General features: G+C 40.4%; 1 protein-coding gene across 3 annotated transcripts in view; it reads left to right on the top strand.

Moving 5' to 3' along the window:
- LOC139168004 (glypican-5-like) overlaps nt 1-21,100 on the top strand; it is a 462,110-nt gene that overhangs the window by 157,374 nt on the left and 283,636 nt on the right. For all 3 annotated transcript variants that reach the window (XM_070753248.1, XM_070753249.1, XM_070753247.1), the window contains exon 3: nt 14,066-14,760. In XM_070753248.1, coding sequence (XP_070609349.1) covers nt 14,066-14,760 — 695 coding nt within the window. The remainder of the gene's footprint in view (nt 1-14,065; nt 14,761-21,100) is intronic.

Below are 21,100 nucleotides of genomic sequence, written 5' to 3'. Positions count from 1 at the left end.
AGCTCTAATACCTCCCTCAATTCCCCTTCTTATGGCCTCATTGATTCTATCTTGAACCTCCCGGGACTGGAGAGGATCAGAGGTGGTCCTTTCACCCTGACTCCCCTGTCTATTCTCTGGTTCTCTAGCAACCACATGTGAGCTCCAGACATCTGTCTCTTGTAGGTGAAGATCCAAGTTATCAAGTGAAACAGAACGTGGACTCCAGGAAGGACGTCTTCGTGATGTCAAAGCTCTGCACATGGAATTCCCTATTGGGATTCCCCACCTCCGTTTGAGCCTCCCGACCGGCCCGACAGCTCCGCGACTCTTTTGCAAAAGTGACAGCCAGGCGGCGTGGCTTCTCAGCGTCCTCCTGAACCCAAACGCCGAACCCGAACTTTTGCTGAACTTCTGGGTTTGGCATTAGGGAGAACGCCGAGAAACCACCCGGCTGTTTCAAAAGGCGACAGCTGGGCGGCAGGGCTTCTCGGCGGCCACCTGAACCTGAACTTTTGCCGAACTTCCGGGTTCGGCGTTCGGGCGGCGGGTTCGTAAGATGGAAAAAGTTCAGAAGAAGAGGCAAAAAATTTCCGAACCCCGGGTTCGTATCTCGGAAAATTCGTATGATGAGGGGTTCATATCACGAGGTACCACTGTATATTGTATATTTTGTACCCTGTATAGAATGCCAAACCATTTATGAATGCAGTTCAACATAATAATGAAATAATTATGAACAATGAAAACAAAGTATGCTCTGCTACAAAAACTGAAAATATGTGCACTTTACACATACACAAATACAACTCATGCTAGGTTGTTGTAGCATGGAGGGAACGATTCTCCACATTTTTCCCTATAGAATAATATCCCAAACCTTTAGAATTTTCACGTCCAAAGTTTTTGGAAAAATATGAGCCAAGCTCAGTTTTTTAAAATAAAAAAACTCTAAAATTTCCCTTGGCATATCGCAGAACTGGACCTTGAAACGATCAACTGTACACTGAATGATAAAACATTTTAGATGAAATGAAAACATTTCATTGCATTATTTTCTCTTTGTTACAATCTTTCATATGAAGCCACATATTTCTGAAAAGTACTTGATCTATTTTCTTTTAAATGGGATAGTGCAGATTAGCAAAGGGATTTGGTCCTCATGGGGTACATTTTCCACAGATATAAGCATTTGTATTTTTGTCTGGGTCTTACCAGGAATTACAGAAAATATCTGGGGATAGCAGCAAAAATCTATTAATAAATCTGGCGCTCAGTTTTTAATGATTTCATTTTATTGTGTTGTGTTTTATTTTCAACCCTTGCTTACATTTTAATGGATTGGATTATAGTTGTTTTGATTTGGTATTGGAAAATATTTCTGAATGTCATGTACTGCAGAAAAAAACTAGCATACATATACAAATTAATAATACCTATGACAGTGGTGGCTTGTAAATTATTTTGCTACTAGTTCACATGTGTGTGCACACACAATACTTTTGTGCGTGCACAGAAGCATTCCGGAAGGGTGGACAGAGCCTCCCACCGCCAGCACTACTGGTTCTAACAGGGAACAACGCACCACTGCTATGATGTTTATTATTAATTTCAGAGACAGCTGTGGTTTTTTTTTCATGCATTCATTTTGTAATTCAGACTATAAATTAACTTTTTAATCTAAAAAGGTTTGTATTTGTACACGTCTATTTTATTGTTAAGTTATTTGAATTGTTTTGATACAGTTATTAGTTTCTACCTAGAGTAAATTACTCTGGAAATGTAAATAACAAGAGACAATCTCATTCATCCCATAAATAACCATGAAAGCAGAAGTGATACCATATGTACTGGGTAATACTTAGCTTTGTTTTCATCTTAACTCCACAAAAAGTGTTAAAAATAATTCAGGTTTGCCAACTTTAAATGCCAGTGAAGTGCATTAGTCAGCATTTGGGAAAGTATGAGAACTAGGAGATTGGAAGCATGATGATACTAGTTGTTAAAAATAAGCATCTTTAAGTCTTATTGAAAAAATCCTAATTAATGTTTATGGAGATTATCAGCCATCCATGTCATGGTCATCTCAATGGTGCTTTTTTAAAAGGCAACTGGGCTTTCTTTGTTTTTTCTCGAAGATGTTTTACTTTTCATCCAAGAAGCTTCTTCAGTTCTAACTACCGTATTTTTCAGAGTCACCTTCTGAAACAGCCAGGGGGCTTCTCGGCCCCGAACTTTTGCCGAAATTCCGGGTTCAGCATTCGGGAGAATGCCGAGAAGCCCCCCCAGCTGTTTCAGAAGGTGACACCCGGGCGGTGGCGCTTCTCGGCGGCCTCCTGAAACCGAACCCAAAAAGTTCAGATTCGGGTTCGGGAGAATGCCGAGAAGCCCCCCGGCTGTTTTAAAAGGTGACAGCTGGTTGGCGGCGCCCAGCAGAGCACCATTTTGCAATCTGCGGTGGGTTCGTAAGCCGGAAAAAGTTTGTAACAAGAGGCAAAAAATTTCTGAACCCCGGGTTCGTATCTCGAGATGTTCGTATCACGAGGGGTTTGTATCACGAGGTACCACTGTATATGAGTCTTGAATGGGGAAGTGTTACTCCAAAGATAACATCCTCGACAGCCCTGTCAGAATTGAATTGAAGTCTTTTTGGCTTTTCCCAGATCTGAACAACTTCCAGGTACCGCTCAGCTTGAGGGTTGAGATATAAAGGTGCAAGTTATCTAGGATGGAGTTATTAGAATTACTTATGCTGTGCAGGCCTTCGACATAGTATTTTTAAGCCTTGGTACAATCATTCTAATTTTGTCGCAGCTATGCTTCTGTGGTTGATTGGCAATTTTTGTATATATATATTATTAATTCAAACTGCTGACATTTGGCAAAATGCAGATGTTAATATTTAATCTGTGTTCAAGTTCAGGTCTAGAGTTGTCAAATACAACTTGAAAAGTTCATTGTAAAATGTCTATAGAAGCAATTTCTCTCCTCTATAAATTATACAGTAATGCCAGAGCACTTGAGACCAAATATAACTAGACAGCTGATCACTGCACCGGTTCCATTCCTTAGTATTTTTGTGTTTTACACTATTTTACCACAGGAATTCAGACAAATTCACATTTTTAAATCTAACCTGCAAATCTTGTCATGTCATCATCCCAAATAGATTTGGATTCTGACATTTTATGGGCCATTGACTGAAACTGATGTAGCATCATGCTTAAATTAGAAATAAAATTGGCATCAGCTAACAGGAAAGGTTTTATAGCACAGCTGAATTCCTCTGATTGATATAGGTCTGAAATATAATTTTTCTAATTAGTTTAGGAGAGTGAGGTACAAAATAATCCAAAGAACAGAAGATCTGACTTGCTACAGAGACTGAATTTCATCCTGGCTGACCATAGATTATTTTAGCTAATTAGAGATTTCAAAGGCTAATATAATTATAAAAACTATATCAAGCTTACTGCACATGCATCAATTTGGTGAGTCAATTTATTTCATTAGATTAAAACCGCAGCCCTATGCACCTAATTTGGTAGGAGTCCAAACTGAAATTAATGGGATTTACTTGCAACCCAAATACTGGGGAGTGTGGGTCTTACAAAGAGGCTATGCCTGTATGCAATCTGTTTCTTCTTGATATATTGTTCATATACATCAGTATGCTGATATCTTGCTTTTCACTTAGGTACAAAGTAGTTTAGGAAATAGCAATGATGTTCTGAAAATAGTAAGCAACAGAATATAGGAATACAGTAATTAAACAAACAAAGTTGCAATAGTTTAGTTTAGTTTAGTTTTATTGGATTTATATGCCGCCCCTCTCCGAAAACTCGGGGCGGCTAACAGCAATCATAAACAGTATACAATAATAATCCAATACTAAAAGCGAATTAAAAACCCCTTAATATAAAAAACCAAACATACATACAGACATACCATACATACAATTGTAAAGGCCTAGGGGGGAAAGGAATCTTAATTCCCCCATGCCTGGCGGCAGAGGTGGGTTTTAAGTAGCTTGCGAAAGGCAAGGAGGGTGGGGGAAATTCTAATCTCTGGGGGGAGTTGGTTCCAGAGGGCCGGGCCCGCCACAGAGAAGGCTCTTCCCCTGGGTCCCGCCAAGCGGCATTGTTTAGTTGACGGGACCCGGAGAAGACCCACTCTGTGGGACCTAACTGGTAGCTGGGATTCGTGCGGCAGAAGACGGTCCCTGAGGGATAAAGACTGGATATATACCAGGAACCAGGATAACTCTTTACATACTGGCAAATTATTTTTTGTGCAACTTCTCTAAATTTGTAATCCTGATTTCATATTTTTGTATTAGATGACATTTCTAGTTAACATGCCAGACAGTGCTGTTGTAAGGATTATAGTTATTTAATCTACATAGGACCAAGTCATGAATAAATGTTAGCAACCTGTCCCTAATGACAGAAGATACTTTTTGTTTTCCTTAAAAGTTGAAATGAAAAGAAAGAGCTATCATAATTCCATAATATATTTGATTCCAAAGCATATACTGCATTCACATTTTGCTATTCAATAGTAATTTGTATCTATCATAGTTTAGAGCAGGGGTGGGCAATTAATTTTGCCATGGGGCAAAATTGGGATGGCTTTAGAGGGCCGGACTAATATAATTAACTCAGTTCTACCCAATACTGTAAAGACCCAGACTCTGGCCTGACCTAAATACTGAGACCCACTCTACAGACCCCTAATTGTTTGCTTTACAGCAACATGGTGCACCACAGTCACTGCGCTGGAGTGTTTGCGTGGTTTCTGTGCTTGGCTGGGACTCCTCCAGTTCCTGCTTTTCTTATGATTCATCAGGAAAGCAGGAACTGGAGAAGTCCCGGCAGATGCGGTGAGCTCTTTCATCCTTGCACTGGAGCAGACCCTGACCTCCGTGGACCGGTCACAGATAGCGGGCAGGCCGATCACAGACAGTGGGGGGGCCGGATGCAGCCCGTGGGTCGCCCCTTGCCCAGGTCTGGTTTAGAGGGTTAGAAGGAGGAACAGAATTGAATGTAATTGCCACAACTTTGATAGTTATAACAATCCAGTTCTTACAAGTCTGTTCGTTGCAGAACAGTAATTGCATTAGAAAATGTATTAATAGCATAAAATAATAATTCCTAAATTACAAAAATAATTTGGGAAAAATAAGAAAAATAAGCATTGGATTTAGAACAGAAAAAGGCTTATAAAGTTGTCTATGCATGTTTCTCTTAAAAAGACAGAAAGAAATTCTTACTCAACTTACTCTTAATAAGTGTCTTGGATGTTTGTTCTAATTATATAGCATGATTTCTAAAAGTATCTGTGTTCTTAAATATATCTGAGTTAGTAAAATGTTTCATTTTGATAGTTTGTGCTATGATTTGTATTTTCTTTTTAATTCAATTTCTTAGGCATGTGTCACATGGAAATAATATTCATGTTTACTGTAGTCCTTTTTTATACCAAAGGTTCTCTACAGCTTCCATGACACATACATTCCACTCTGCTATCATTGTCAGGTTCTGCAAATAAAGTAAAGTGTTTGAAATGTTCTGCTCTTGGAAAGGTATAATAACTCCATTGGATTATGGGATGAGTAGATGATTGAGAAATACATAATTAAATATTTCATTTTGTATTCTTTTCAGGAAAATAAATCAACATTTACATTCCTATGTCCTGTGTGAAGGAAGACTTCTGAGCCATATTTTCCCCTACTCTCCCTAGTGATTCCATATTTTGAGAATGTGCTGTTTTGTGTAAAAGCATACTGAATGAGTCTGCTGTGTAAGAGACCAGTCTATAGTTGGAGGGTAATCTTTTCAGAGTCATGCATTGTTCTGTCGGGCTGTCTGGTAGACTCCTCCCGAAAATTCACAGGTACAAATTTCAGACACACACACGTTTGAAAATTCGAAACAATGTTCTTTATAATGAAAATTCACTTAAACCAAGCCCTCTTTTGGTATAGCAAAGAGCACTTGCCTCCAAACAAACTGGTAATTTGTACAAGTCCCTTATCAGTTCTGTGATACTTAGCTTGCAGCTGTGAGGCAATTCACAGTCCTTCTTCTTTCACAAAGTGAAACACACTTTGCTCTGGTTTAGTTTCAAAGCGGGGAAAAATCAGCACACAAAAGGTCAAAGTCAGCAAAGTAGGCATGAAACACAACCATCAGATAATCCTCCACAATGGCCAAACCCACAGGCTGCTCTTTATAGCAGCCTCACTAATTACCACAGCCCCACCCAACCACAGGTGGCCTCATTTTCTTTGATAATAATCTCTCAGTTGTTGTTGCCTATGCATCGCTCTCCGCATGCGTGGCTGTATCATTAACTCTTGTTCTGAATCCAAGGAGGAGCTAGATAATTGATCTCCTTCTGAGCTGTCTGCCACACTCTCCTCCTCCCTGTCACTCATGTCTTCTTGGTCAGAAGCGCCTTCATCAGCAGATTCCACCAGGGGCAAAACAGGCCTGCAGCATGTGGATGTCTCTCCCACATCCACAGTCCTTGGGGCAGGAGCTGGGCCAGAGCTAACCACAACATGCATTAAGCGTTGTCTCATTTTTATATTCTGTTAATGTTAGGCATCAACTGAATTCTCCAGGGTGCAAACTCATTAGCTGCCCAGCATGGAGGTTTCCTTATACCTCCAATACAAAGTCAGAGAAAATGTAAAATCTTGTAATAATAGCTTGGCTCTTTTCCAGGATCTAATTTTAAAGAAGGGCAAATAAAACACGGCTTCCAGAGGTGAGCTATGTTTGATCAGCTGTGAAGTCAAGCATGCTGTGAGCACATGATAAAATGTTTGGACGGAATGCTCTCCTTGGAAGATGACTTTGGCCTGCTTTCATGAAATATTCAGCAGTCAGTGTGCATGTGTACTTAAAACATTCAAAGGTCTGTCAAAAATCTTAACGTGATCTATATTTTTATTCCCTTCAAAAGGAAAGGCTGGGCACTTGTGCCAATTTGCTCGTTTAGCTGTACAGTAGACTCAATTGGACAAATGAAAACAAACAAAAGAAACTGCTGTTCAAACAAATTCGGATGTAGTTTGATTTGCTTGTGATATTTCAGCACTCTCCTATGCACTAATATTAAAAAAAAGTAAAGTAAATATGGTCAAAATAAGTGGAGGTTATCCACAAAATGGCATGGCTCATTGAGATACTGTTATATATTTATATAACACACACACACATATGCACACATACACATAATGATAAGAATATTGCTTTTGCTAAACACCAGTGCATTATATATATATATATATATATATATATATATATATATAAATGTTTCCTGACTATAATCTTACTCTTTTTGAAATGAAGGAAGTCTCTTGTTTTAAAAATAGAACACAGTGAATTAAATCTTTATCTAAAGTTTATTTTTCATAATCTAGTCAATAATAATAATGACGAGGAACAACTACAAGCCACAAAATAATGTTTGTTTTGTTTTCTAAGTACTGAGAAAATATATTATAACAATAATCCTTATGGTCAATATCTGCATGAATTCAGCAAGTTGTGAGATATTAATACCAGGCAAAAGATACCCAACTTTTTATATCCACTCTGGACTGTGCAGAAAATGTACTTACTGTTAAACCAGCATGAGTGTTCTGCCAGCGTGTTTCAACTGCCCATAATTACAGGGTAATTAGTCCAGGAAGACACACACCACATGATAAAAGGAAACCCAAAAGTTTTTATAAACAGAAAAACAGAAACAGCTCCCTTTGAAATGTCAAAGGGATTTTCTGGTACACACAAGGCACAGGTTAAATGCAATCCAATTGCTCACCCAATAACTGGGAAATTGAGTCCAATTCTAAAGTCCAGAGAGTCCACACGCAATCTTGAACAGCACAAAAACCACGATCTTGACGAAACAATGAATCAGATAAACTGCCATGAGGCTAAAACACCAAGCTGCACTTTTATTTGTAGCATTAATTACAGCAGCCTCACTCAACTACAGGTGGCCTCATTTTCTCTTGTAATAATCCTTCAGTTGTTGTTTACTATGCATCACTCTACGCATGCGTGGATGTGTCATTAATTCTTGTTCAGAATCCAGGGATGATACAGATGATTGATCTCCTCCTGGGCTGTCTGCCAAACTCCCCTCTTCCCTGTCACTCACACTTCCTTGGTGAGAGGAGGCTTCGTCGGCAGATTCCATCGGGAGCAAAACAGCCCTGCAGCATGTGGATGTCTCCCCCACATCCATCTGCACATTCCTTGGGGCAGGAGCTGGGCCAGAGCTAACCACAACAATGAGTCTAAAAGGATCTGAATGGAACTGTAGATCCAGTCAATCTCCTGATTTTGTGAATTTGCTCTGCACAGGTCCTACCCAGAACCAATGATTAAAAATATGAAACCGCTACACCTCATTCTGGAGGAGCAAGTGGGGGTTTTTGGCTCAACTTCATCTTCCTGGAATGAAAGGCTTTGTTATAATCACTTCTGGCCTTAATTATTTTGTGTCTGAACTACTACGGTTCACTCTGATTAAAGACTGTTTAGAAACTGTAGCTCATCTAACCTGGAATGAAGGGAGAAAACAGCCAGACCTAAATAACAAGTGGAATCCAGATCATCAGTGTTCTGCCGGCATGTTTCAACCGCCCGTAATTACAGGGTAATTAGTCCAGGAAAACACACACCACACGATAAAGGGAAAACCCAAAAGTTTTTATAAACAGAAAAACAGAAACAGCTCCCTTTTTAAATATCAATTGGATTTTCTGGGAAATTGAGTCCAATTCTAAAGTCCAGAGAGTCCACACACAATCTTGAACAACACCAAAACCACGATATTGACAAAACAATGAATCAGATAAACTGCCATGAGGCTAAAACACCAAGCTGCACTTTTATCTGTAGCACTAATTACAGCAGCCCCACTCAACTACAGGTGGCCTCATTTCCTCTTGTAATAATCCTTCAGTTGTTGTCTCCTATGCATCACTCTACGCATGTGTGGATGTGTCATTAATTCTTGTTCAGGATCCAGGGATGATACAGATGATTGATCTCCTCCTGGGCTGTCTGCCAAACTCCCCTCTTCCCTGTCACTCACGCTTCCTTGGTCAGAGGAGGCTTCGTCGGCAAATTCCATCGGGAGCAAAACAGCCCTGTGGCATGTGAATGTTTCCCCCACATCCACCTGCACATTCCTTGGGGCAGGAGCTGGGCCAGAGCTAACCACAACAATGAGTCTAAAAGGATCTGAATGGAACTGTAGATCCAGTCAATCTCCTGATTTGTGAATTTGCTCTGCACAGGTCCTACCCAGAACCAAAGATTAAAAATATGAAACTGCTACACCTCATTCTGGAGGAGCAAGTGGGGGGCTTTGGCTCAATTTCATCTTCCTAGAATGAAAGGCTTTGTTATAATCACTTCTGGCCTTAATTATTTTGTGTCTGAACTACTACGGTTCACTATGACTAAAGACTGTTTAGAAACTGCAGCTCATCTAACCTAGAATGAAGGGAGAAAATGCCAGACCTAAATGACAAGTGGAATCCAGATCATCAGCTTGAATCAATTTTATTGAACTGCACAGGGAAAGGAATACAAGATTCTGTCGACTAAGACAAGGCTTGGCAAATGCTTATACAGTGGTACCTCATCATACGAACTTAATTGGTTCCAGGAGGAGGTTCGTAAGGTGAAAAGTTCGTAAGATGAAACAGTGTTTCCCATAGGAATCAATGTAAAAGCAAATAATGCGTGCAAATCCTTCAGGAAAATCCCAAACTTTAGAAGGGAGGCGAACAGAGGGCAGGGAGGAGCAGCTAAAGGGGGCGGGTGGAAGAAGCAAGACTAGGCTAAAGGGTGAGTGGGAAGGAATAAAGGCAAGGGGGGCACCCCTCCCTTTTCTTTTTTCAAAAGACACAGTTTCAGTGCCTTTGCAAGCATGCAAAATCTTTACTCCTCCAAGCTTCCCCTCCCTTTTCTTTCTTAAAAAGACACCATTTCAGTGCTTTTGCAAGCATGCAAAATCTTTACTCCTCCAAGCTGCCCCTCCCTTTTCTTTCTTCAAAAAAAGGGGGGAAAAGAAACCCCTTCATCCCAGCAGCAGCTGCTTGGGTTCGTAAGGTGAAAATAGTTCAGAAGAAGAGACAAAAAAATCTTAAACACTGGGTTGGTATCTTGAAAAGTTCGTTAGAAGAGGCATTCGTAAGATGAGGTACCACTGTATAGTGATCTTATTTAGATGAAAAAGACAGCAACAGAAATCTCAGACCAATCCGGTATTTTTAGCATTTATTCTGTTTAGTCAGCAGGCTTTTAATAATATTCATGAGTTAACTTCAAGCTCTTTCCACTAACTAGTTCTTGAATTTGCATTCAAGGCCCAGAGTAGCTATTTGAAACTTACTGTATATTCTTAAACATTTTGCTAAGCCTGAAGCATATCTGAAGCCAGTTATGTCAAACTGTTTCCTTGGTTAATTTTCTCTTCAGCAGCAGCAACCAATGTTGTGATGGGTTAAATTTGCTCTGCCCACGTGATGACACTACAGTGTTTGACTTGGACTGAAGAGACAAAGTTAAAGCTACAGGCTTGCTTTGACTGCATGGCCTGGAATATTTTTGAAAATACTTCCGCAAATTAACAACTTTTCATTTACAATTTTATTATTTTATTATTTTATTATTTATTAATTTTTTTATTTATTCAATTTTTTATTTATTCAATTTTTTTTATTTATTCAAATTTTTTTATTCATTCAATTTTTTTATTTATTCAATTTTTGTATGCTGCCCTTCTCCTTAGACTCAGGGCAGCTTACAACATGTTAGCAATAGCACTGGTGATGAGATTTGAATCGCTGACCTACAGATCTACAGTCAGCTTTAATGGCCTGCAGTACTGCACTCTACCTGCTGCGCCACCTCGACTCTTTCCCATAATTTTCCACTTACAGCAACCAAAATCAGCATCCTTTACTTCCAGCAGGATTGTGTTGGGTATTTTGATTACTATTACTATTATTAGTATTAGCAGAGTTCATTTGCCGTGGATTTAGCATGGCAAGAAATCAGTTGTGTGGCTTAGAATCCCATTTGTTAGCAATGAATGATCACTCCTTCATAAAGATGAAATAAACTGCAATCTTTACTTACAATTCTGTTGATTCATGCATTTACATAATGCAGACATAAATGCTTATGTTCCAGTACATATTAATAACTTCTGCATGCTTCCACGTGTGAGGATGCCTTCGGATTGATCTCACACATCTGTCCTCAGCCGAGGACAATGGAGCACACAGGGAGATAGAAGGAGGTGGTAAGAAGTCTCAGTGGGGCCAAAAGGGAAAAAGAGGAGGAGTCATCTACTCTGCTGACACACTAGTCAGTTAATTTGCGACCTGACCATAGAGATGTGTCACAAGACAGTGTAAGCATGTGTTAGAGTTTTGAAACCCAACAGGTTGGACTCTGTCCAATTCTGAAACATATATAAAAACTATATTTTCAATAATTCTTCAAATAAGGTGAGAAGTTTCATACTTTATGCAATCAAAACAGAAGAGAACACAAAACAAATAAGTTCTTTTATAAAAGATGTTACTGATCTGTATACACAGGATTATTTTTCTAATGAGGTAGCTGGGAACAGCATTTGACCGATTAGTTTATCTCATGGACCTTATAACTATTGAAAAACAAACTGACTTTAGGATTACAGATTGTAAAAATGATCCAGTCTAAGTGTGCCATAGTGATATTCCATTTTTATTTTCTTTCATAAGCCATTGAAATTGGAACAAAATAAATTGTGGGGAGATAATATTCATTCAAGCAGATACAAAGTTCCTAGGTTCCTAACATTTTTCACTCCTTCCACTCATACCAACAAATATTAAACAGAGGTGTTTTAAAAAACATGTTCCACATAGAATTCAGTAGCTTTGTTTATACTGCAGCTTTTGCATTGTCAGTCTTTTCATTATAAACTATAGTTTTTACAATTTTACAGCTGAGTTATAAAAGCTGCCTCAATATATTACTTGGCAAGCTATATAGGAATGAAATTAGATTTTTCTTTTCTTTTCAAGGGTCATAGAATTACAAAAACATTCAATTTGTAAGCTATTATAATCTTATCCTGTTTCTCAAAGAGCTAATAGAACTGTTTTGAAAATATTTTAACATATCAAGTCTGCTTCCAAGCATTTAATCAGTGCCTCTCCTGTGATATCTTGATGACATAGAATTGTCAGCTTCAAACATGTAACGCACACAACTTCAAAAACTGTATTATATAGCAACAACTATGGTTTATTTCTGTTATTTCTTTGAGTGGCGAGGTGGCCTAGTGGTGAACACATTCATCTCCCACTCAGAAAGTTGAGAATTCAATTCTAGGTAGCAGCAAATGTTTCTGTTCTAGAGCACAAAGAAAAAAAAATCTACTGTGGTCAGTAAACGCTCATCTCCATCCAGTCGTCCTGACTCTACCCTGAATTAAGGAATTTTAGGGTTATATAAAGGGGAATTTTATTCTAATTATTTATCTGCTCCTTGAATAATCTTTTTCCTTAGCTGCTAAAATAGATTAAGCAAAATGTGAAGTACTGGGCTGTAAGAACACTTAATTAAAATATCTGTTGAATTCTGAATTGAATTTTTTTTTGCTTGGCTAAAATAGAATTGCTAGAAGTCAGCTTAATGTCTGTAAAAGAACCGATTCCCAAAAGAAACCCTTTAACATTTTGGGTTGTATAGCATTGGACCACATTTCTTTAAGATTTCAGATTTCTGGTCCTAATTGGAGATGCCAATTTTGCACAAAAAACGAAAATGGTCAGTGACTTATGGTCTGTGATTCACCATGGATTTAGCTTTAGAGAAGTCTTTATATAAAGTACAGTGATACCTCGTCTTACAAACGCCTCATCATACAAACTTTTCGAGATACAAACCCGGGGTTTAAGATTTTTTTGCTTCTTCTTACAAACTATTTTCACCTTACAAACCCACCGCCACCACTGTGATGCACCGCCTCCGGACTTCCATTGCCAGCAAAGCACCCATTTTTGTGCTGCTGGGATTCCCCTGAGCTCCCCTCCATGGGAAACACCGCCTCCAGACTTCTGTGTTTTTGCGATGTTGCAGGGGAATACCAGCAGCGCAAAAACAGGCGCTTCGCTGGCAACGGAAGTTCGGAGGTGGGGTTTCCCAGTGAGGGGAGCCTCAGTGAAATTGCAGCATCGCAAAAACACAGAAGTCCAGAGGTGGGGTTTCTCATGGAGGGGAGCCTCAGGGGAATCCCAGCAGTGTAAAAACGGGTGCTTCGGCTGGCAAAAGGGGTGAATTTTGGGCTTGCATGCATTAATTGCTTTTCCATTGATTCCTATGGGAAACATTGTTTCATCTTACAAACTTTTCACCTTAAGAACCTCGTCCCAGAACCAATTAAGTTTGTAAGACAAGGTATCACTGTGTTAGTAAAAGAGAAACATAAGGACAGGGGACGGAAGGCACTGGTGAACTTATGCATGTCCCTTACTGACCTCTTAGGAATCAGGAGAGGTCAACAGTGGACAGTCTAAGGGTAAAATTTGGGGGTTAGATGATGATACTACAGAGTCTGGTAGTGAGTTCCCTGCATCAACTACTCAGTTACTAAAGTCGTATTTCCTGCAGTCGAGATTGGAGCAGTTTACTTTAAGTTTGTATCGGTTGTGTGCTATAGATAATACAGTCTAGCTTCTCCAACTGAAGATCCCATATATGTACAGCATAACCTCACCTCTTTAGCAACCCAGGACTGGTAGATACTGGTAATTGAAATCTTGTAAGTACCCAATCGGGGCAGCATTTTCCAGGTTACCAGCATTTAGAGAATCTATGTCAGCATCAACAAAGCAGCACTGAAAACCAATAAAAGCAGAAAGAAAATGTCTAGCTATCTTGTAAAACAACTGAATAATAATTAGTACTAATCTAATAATTAGATCCAAGTTTTTGAGCTGTATTAAGGAAATACTGACTTTCCTTTAACTTTTAATGTATTTCTGCAGCAGCCTTTGAATCCCTGCTTCGTTTTGCTGAGAACCACACTGCTTCTCTCTTTGAGACTGTCTACAGATCCATGTCAAAGGAGGCAGCTGAGCCGGTGAAAGAACTTTTTACAGACCTTTCTCTCTACCTCTTGGGTGCTCAAAACAGAGTGGAAAAAGCGTTTTTCCGGTTCTTCGACAGCCTCTTCCCTTTGGTTTATTCCCGCTTGATAAACCCTGGCATGATGGACTTGTCAGAAGAATATATGGAATGCTTGCGACAAACACGACAAGACATCAATCCATTTGGGCGCTATTCCAAAGACGCTGTTATGGAGCTAGCAAAGTCTTTGAGGGCAAGCAGAACATTCAACCAGGCCCTGGGAATGGGCGTTGAAGTGCTGAACGCCACTGAACATGCTGTCTTGACCAAAGAATGCATCAGAGGCCTTGTGAAAATGCAGTATTGTCCTCACTGCCAAGGTCTGACCCTCATCAGGCCTTGTGAAGGGTATTGTCTAAATGTGATGAGAGGTTGTTTTGCCAGCGTATCTGAGCTGGACATTCATTGGAGGGAATATATCTATACCCTGGAATACCTCGCTAATGAAATGGCTGTAACTCATGATCTAGAACTGGCACTGATGGGTATTCGGTACTCAATCAATGAGGCCATTTTACAGGCACAACTTAATGGACCCCAGCTATCAGCGACTGTAAGTATGTGTACTTGATTTATCTGCACATTTCTGTCACTGCTCCTGCTTTTAATCTTTGAGGAATGCATTTGTTTTAAATTTCTGCCTGCTGTCACTTAAGAAAATAATCAGGTTCCTTCCCTTTCTCACGCGCTTGTCAGTTAATAGAAAGCTCATTAAGATGCTTCTATTTTAAAAGATAGAGAAGCATTCCTAAGTCAGAATGTTAGCAACCATGTTGGACCATGGGAAAAAGAAATACCAAAGCATTAAAACGAAGCACAATAGTGCACCAATCAATGAAGTGTGAACTATCAGCACACTTATTTATCTTTTATGGCTATTTTAATCAAGAGTGTAATCATAATAGAGAATGAGAAGCAGAATGTACCAAAATATCCAATTGGTCATCACATTATAATACTATTTCTTCAGTTTACTTTAACAGGTAACCATACAAAGAACTTTAAAAAAACTAATCAGTTGTTGTTTTAGTTATTATTATTGTTATTATTGTTGTTGTTGTGGTTATTATTATTATTATTATTATTATTATTTTTATGTCAGTACAACACAGCAAACGAGATCACTATGCTGGATTTCGTATTTCATCACCAGTCGGGCGCTTCCCAAGCACCTAGGACTGCGTGATGTCGTGGTGAATTATGTTTGCCGATCCCAGTAAAGCGGCCTTTTGCAATTGACAGATGGAGATTTTGTCAATTCCGATGGTTTTCAAATGTCCACTGAGATCCTTTGGTACTGCGCCCAGGGTGCCAAGTACCACTGGGACTATTTTCACTGGCTTATTTATTTATTTATTTATTTTATTTATTATTTGGATTTGTATGCCGCCCCTCACCGAAGACTCGGGGCGGCTCACAACAAGTGAAAACAAATCATAAATAATCCAATTAATTAAAATATTTAAAGATTTTAAAAAACCCATATACTAACAGACACACACACAAGCATACCATGTATAAATTAAACGTGCCCAGGGGGAGGTGTTTAATTTATGCCTGACGGCAAAGGTGGGTTTTGAGGAGTTTACGGAAGGCAGGAAGAGTAGGGGCAGTTCTGATCTCCGGGGGGAGTTGGTTCCAGAGAGCCGGTGCCACCACAGAGAAGGCTCTTCCCCTGGGGCCCGCCAACCGACATTGTTTAGTTGACGGGACCCGGAGGAGGCCCACTCTGTGGGACCTAATCGGTCGCTGGGATTCATGCGGCAGAAGGCGGTCTCGGAGATATTCTGATCCGATGCCATGAAGGACTTTAAAGGTCATAACCAACACTTTGAATTGTGACCGGAAACTGATGGGCAGCCAATGCAGACTGCGGAGTGATGGTGAAACATGGGCATACCTGGGTAAGCCCATGACTGCTCTCGCAGCTGCATTCTGCACGATCTGAAGTTTCCGAACACTTTTCAAAGGTAGCCCTATGTAGAGAGCATTACAGTAGTCGAACCTCGAGGTGATGAGGGCATGAGTGACTGTGAGCAATGAGTCCCGGTCCAGCTAGGGCCGCAACTGGTGAACCAGGCGAACCTGGGCAAACGCCCCCCTCGCCACAGCTGAGAGATGGTTTTCTAATGTGAGCTGTGGATCGAGGAGGATGCCCAAGTTGCGGACCTTCTCTGAGGGGGTCAGTAATTTCCCCCCCCCAGGGTAATGGACGGACAGATGGAATTGTCCTTGGGAGGCAAAACCCACAGCCACTCCGTCTTATCCGGGTTGAGCTTGAGTCTGTTGACACCCATCCAGGCCCCAACAGCCTCCAGGCACCGGCACATCACTTCCACCGCTTCGTTGACTGGGCATGGGGTGGAGATGTAAAGCTGGGTATCATCGGCATATTGATGATGCCTCACCCCATGTCCTTGGATGATCTCACCCAGTGGTTTCATGTAGATGTTAAATAGCAAGGGGGAGAGGACCGATCCCTGAGGCATCCCACAAGGGAGAGACCTCGGAGCCGACCTCTGACCCCCCACTAACACCGACTGCGACTGGCCAGAGAGATAGGAGGAGAACCACTGAAGCACAGTGCCTCCCACCCCCAACCCCTCCAACCGGTGCAGAAGGATACCATGGTCGATGGTATTGAAAGCCGCTGAGAGATCGAGGAGCACCAGGACAGAGGATAAACCCCTGTCCCGGGCCCGCCAGAGATCATCCATCAACGCGACCAAAGCGGTTTCCGTGCTGTAACCGGGCATGAAACCCGACTGCTGGGGACCTAGATAATCGGCTTCTTCCAAGGATTGCTGGAGCTGGAGTGCCACCACCTTCTCGACAACCTTCCCCATAAAGGGAAGGTTGGAGACTGGGCGATAGTTGTTAAGTATGGCTGGGTCCAGGGAAGGCTTCTTGAGGAGGGGGCGCACAAGCGTTTCTTTATAGAGTGTTGGAAAAACTCCCCTCCCCAAGGAAGCGTTGGTAATCTCCTGGGCCCAGCTCCGTGTCACCTCCCTGCTGGCCGAGACCAACCAGGAGGGCCACGGATCCAGTAGACAGGTGGCGGAACTCACAGCTCCAATGGCCTTGTCCACTTCATCAGGTGTCACCAGATCAAACTCTTCCCAGACAGGTGGACAAGTACATGCCCCAGTCACCTCGACTGACTCATTGTCAGTCGACTCTGTTATGCCAGAGTTGTTGCAGCTCGATTTTTAGATCTTCGTATTTCACTAATTTCTCTAGCTGCTTCTCCTCAATTCTGCTGTCTCATTATTATTATTATTATTATTATTATTATTATTATTATTATTATTAATTTCTAAGTTTAATTAAGATTTTTGTTGATTTCTTCATCAGAGATCCGTGCTGATGAATTACTGAACACTAAATGTTTCCTTAAATTCAAACTTTGCAAGGGATTCTGTTTCTTTGTTATTAGGACAATTTGTTTAGGGTTCTCGCTTGTCTTTCTTGTCTTCAGGGCTGAGAAAACCACTGACAGACTCATATTCATATGGTAGTATGTCTGGATATTTATTATAGAGTTGGGTACACTTGGGACCTAACTGGAGGTTAGGTCCCTGTCCTACTATTGCCTAATTTTACCTGTACCTACCTTGCTAATGTTTATGTTTATACCAGTATCTGGTATCTTGTAGATGCTTGACAAAATAAAAAATAAAAATAAAAATAAAAAATCTGAAGTGAAGAAGATGCTGGTATACTGAAGCTAGTATACCATGACGGCCTAGTAAGTAAACCACTCCAAATACCAAATGAAGAACAGAAAAGAGACATGGCAAGGCAAAGTATTATATAGCTACTACATTCAAACAAACAGACAGAGAGACAGAGAGACAGAGAGACAGAGAGACAGCAGACCAAGCGGAAAACAAGAAGGCCTGACAATGGCTAAGAGCAGGAAACTTGAAGAAAGATACAGGGAGCAATTTTGGCTGCACAAGGCCAAACCTTAAGAATAAATGCATACAAAGTCAAAACTGAGAAGAAGCAACAGCTAATATCATCTCTGCAAAGAAGCTGAAGAAACAGTAGCTCACCTTGTTATCTGCTGTAAGAAGATTGATGATAAACAAAGACAAAGTAACAACAGTGGCACATTGAATAACTGCAAGAAATATCAGTTGTTTGCAAGCAAGAACTGGTAGGAGCTACAAAACAGAAAAGTGATAGAAAATGAAGAAACTAAAGTGCTCTATATTTTTAGAGTTCAAACAGACAAGCAGCTGTCACACAACACTCCAGACTAAATAATTGTTGATAAGAAAGATAAAAAAAGTCTGGCTATTGGAAGTTCCCCAAACCTGAAGATAGCATAATAGAAAAAGAGAAAAACCTTGAGAAAATAACAAAATGCCACACCTGCCAGAGAAGTAGAATAATGGTGGCAAAAGAAAGCAAATATACAGTAATTCCAATAGTAATAGATCTCTCGGGTGTAATCCCAAAACATTTGGACCACCATTTGAACACTAAAAATGATTCTTAGAAAGAATCAGCTCGGCAATGTAAACTATTTTTTTTAAAAAATGGATGAAACAATTAGAGGATTTTTTGCACTGTAAGATGTTGTGCTTCTAATCCAAGAAGCTTTTCAGCTCTAACTGAATAATGGGGAACAAGCTTCTTGGATCAGAAGTAAAACGTCTTCAAAGAAAAACAAGAAAGTTCTGTTGCCTCTTTAAAAATGCACCTTTGGGACAACCTTGGTCTGGATGATTGAGAAGCTCCATAGAAACTTCTTTCATTAATTCTTTAGAGAGACAGAGAATCTTTCCAGTTTCACTATAAGCATTGGTACTCAGGTGATATATAGACAGTGGCGGGCCCCAGCCTAAACGGGGGGAACTTGGTTCCGGTGGCGGCCATTTAGCATGTAGCCTAGCTCTGGTGATGGTGATGGACGTACATGCATATGCACGTGCCACCGGCGTTTCCCCGGACATACGCCTGTCCTGCCCCACCACAAGCACTGCCTTCCTTGCCGTTCGCCCCTCACTTGCCTCTTGTGCCAGCTCCCCCCACCGCCCACACGGAAATGGGCAAACAAGTAAGTTCCTGCTCACCGCTGCCCGCCGCCATTTGCTCCCCCACTGCCCACTTGCCACCATTCGTCTCGCTCGCCTCTCACTTGCCTCTCACACTGGCTCCCCCCACTGCCCACGCTGCCGCCGTTCACCCCAAGAGCGAGAGGCAAGCAAGGCCAAAGGCGACAAGTGGGTGGTGGTGGTGGAAAATGGCGGTGGGCAGCAGTGAGCAGGCACTTATTTATTTGCCCATTTCCAGGTATTTCTGCACATGCACAGAAGTGAAAAACCTGAAAATCGTGCACACAGTTCCGCACGCGAGGGGGTGGGGAAGCGGGGGTGCGCTCCCAGCCCATTTCAGTAGGGCCGGGAATGGTAGCCCACTCCTCTAAATAGTGCCCTTGTCCTAAAGTTTACATGGGAAAAACTACTAGAGCTCTTAAGATTAGAACTGATAACAAAGATTAGGGACATTGTAGTGAAACATATTTTAAGAAATACAAGTACGGTAATGTCTTTAACTTCAAACATGTCTAAGAATTTTGTTGTCATAGTACTCAATATTTTTCTAGCATTAAAAAATTAACACAACTGCTCTCATTCTCATTACATTTGGTTTTGCCCAACACACCATCTGACTGGTTTACAGGTATTTCAGAAGGTAAACAACTATTTATTTTGTACTTAACAGTCCTTTCACTTCTATTTTTCATTTATTTATTTATTTATTTATTTATTTATTATTTGGATTTGTATGCCGCCCCTCTCCGAAGACTTGGGGCGGCTCACAACAAGTGTAAAACAAATCATAAATAATTCAATTAATTAAAATATTTAAAGATTTTAAAAACCCCATATACTAACAGACACACACACAGGCATACCATGTATAAATTAAATGTGCCCAGGGGGAGATGTTTAGTTCCCCCATGCCTGACGGCAATTTACATCAGAGGCAAATATATACAACAAGTTTTTAAAGTATCATTATTGTACTATGTATTATTATTTTTGGGCTTACTACAACATTCTTTTCTGTGATACTTAAGCAAAATAAACAGAACATTCATTCATGCTACCCAGTTTTCAACATTTGCTGAGTTAGAATACACGTAATATTTTATGTATTTTCAAAAACATTGTTATACATGACTTGTAAATCATTTTAGTGCTTTCTTTTCTATTGTTTGTTTTCACAGTACTCTTGAAGAAAGAATATATTTCTGGAATGCATTGTCATCAATAAACTCCTTTTTTTAACCGGCACCTGAGATTCATCTCTCACTTGTTTATTCATTTCAGTGCTTGCCCTTGTTCCTTGCTGTAATATAACATTACAAAATAATAATAAAATGAATAATAGACATGTGCATAATGGAGTGAACACTTGAGATATGGTGCATTCAGCAATGAACTCTAAGTGCTTCTCCATGATTGTTACAGGTGTTCACAATTCGGGGGTAGTAGGGGAGAAAGAGAAATCCATCACTGCCACCATCAATTGGTGTAGAAACTTTGTAGAAAATGAGTAGAAACTTTCTTTCCTCCCCTTTCTTGCCTCTTGATAGTTAGACTGACTGCGATAAATTAAATTCCCTGTCAGAATAAGACTAGTTATTTCAGAAAAAGATGCAAGTCAGTTACACTATAAGGTAGATGAAGATTAAGCTAACTGAGGATTGAAGACAAAGAGAGAAAAAGAAAAGAAAACCCCTATGAATCTTGTTTGAAAAGAAGGAATATTTCTTCCTGGTGTGTAAGACAAAGGGAGGGGGGAAAGGTGGTGGTGTAAAAATGAAGCTGGCCCCTCCCTTTTTGAAAAGTCAACTGAAAGATGGGAAAGCTGAC

Source organism: Erythrolamprus reginae, chromosome 5 (assembly GCF_031021105.1).
Source record: "Erythrolamprus reginae isolate rEryReg1 chromosome 5, rEryReg1.hap1, whole genome shotgun sequence".
Classification (NCBI taxonomy): Eukaryota; Metazoa; Chordata; class Lepidosauria; order Squamata; family Dipsadidae; genus Erythrolamprus; species Erythrolamprus reginae.
This window is presented reverse-complemented; position numbering and strand designations above follow the sequence as displayed.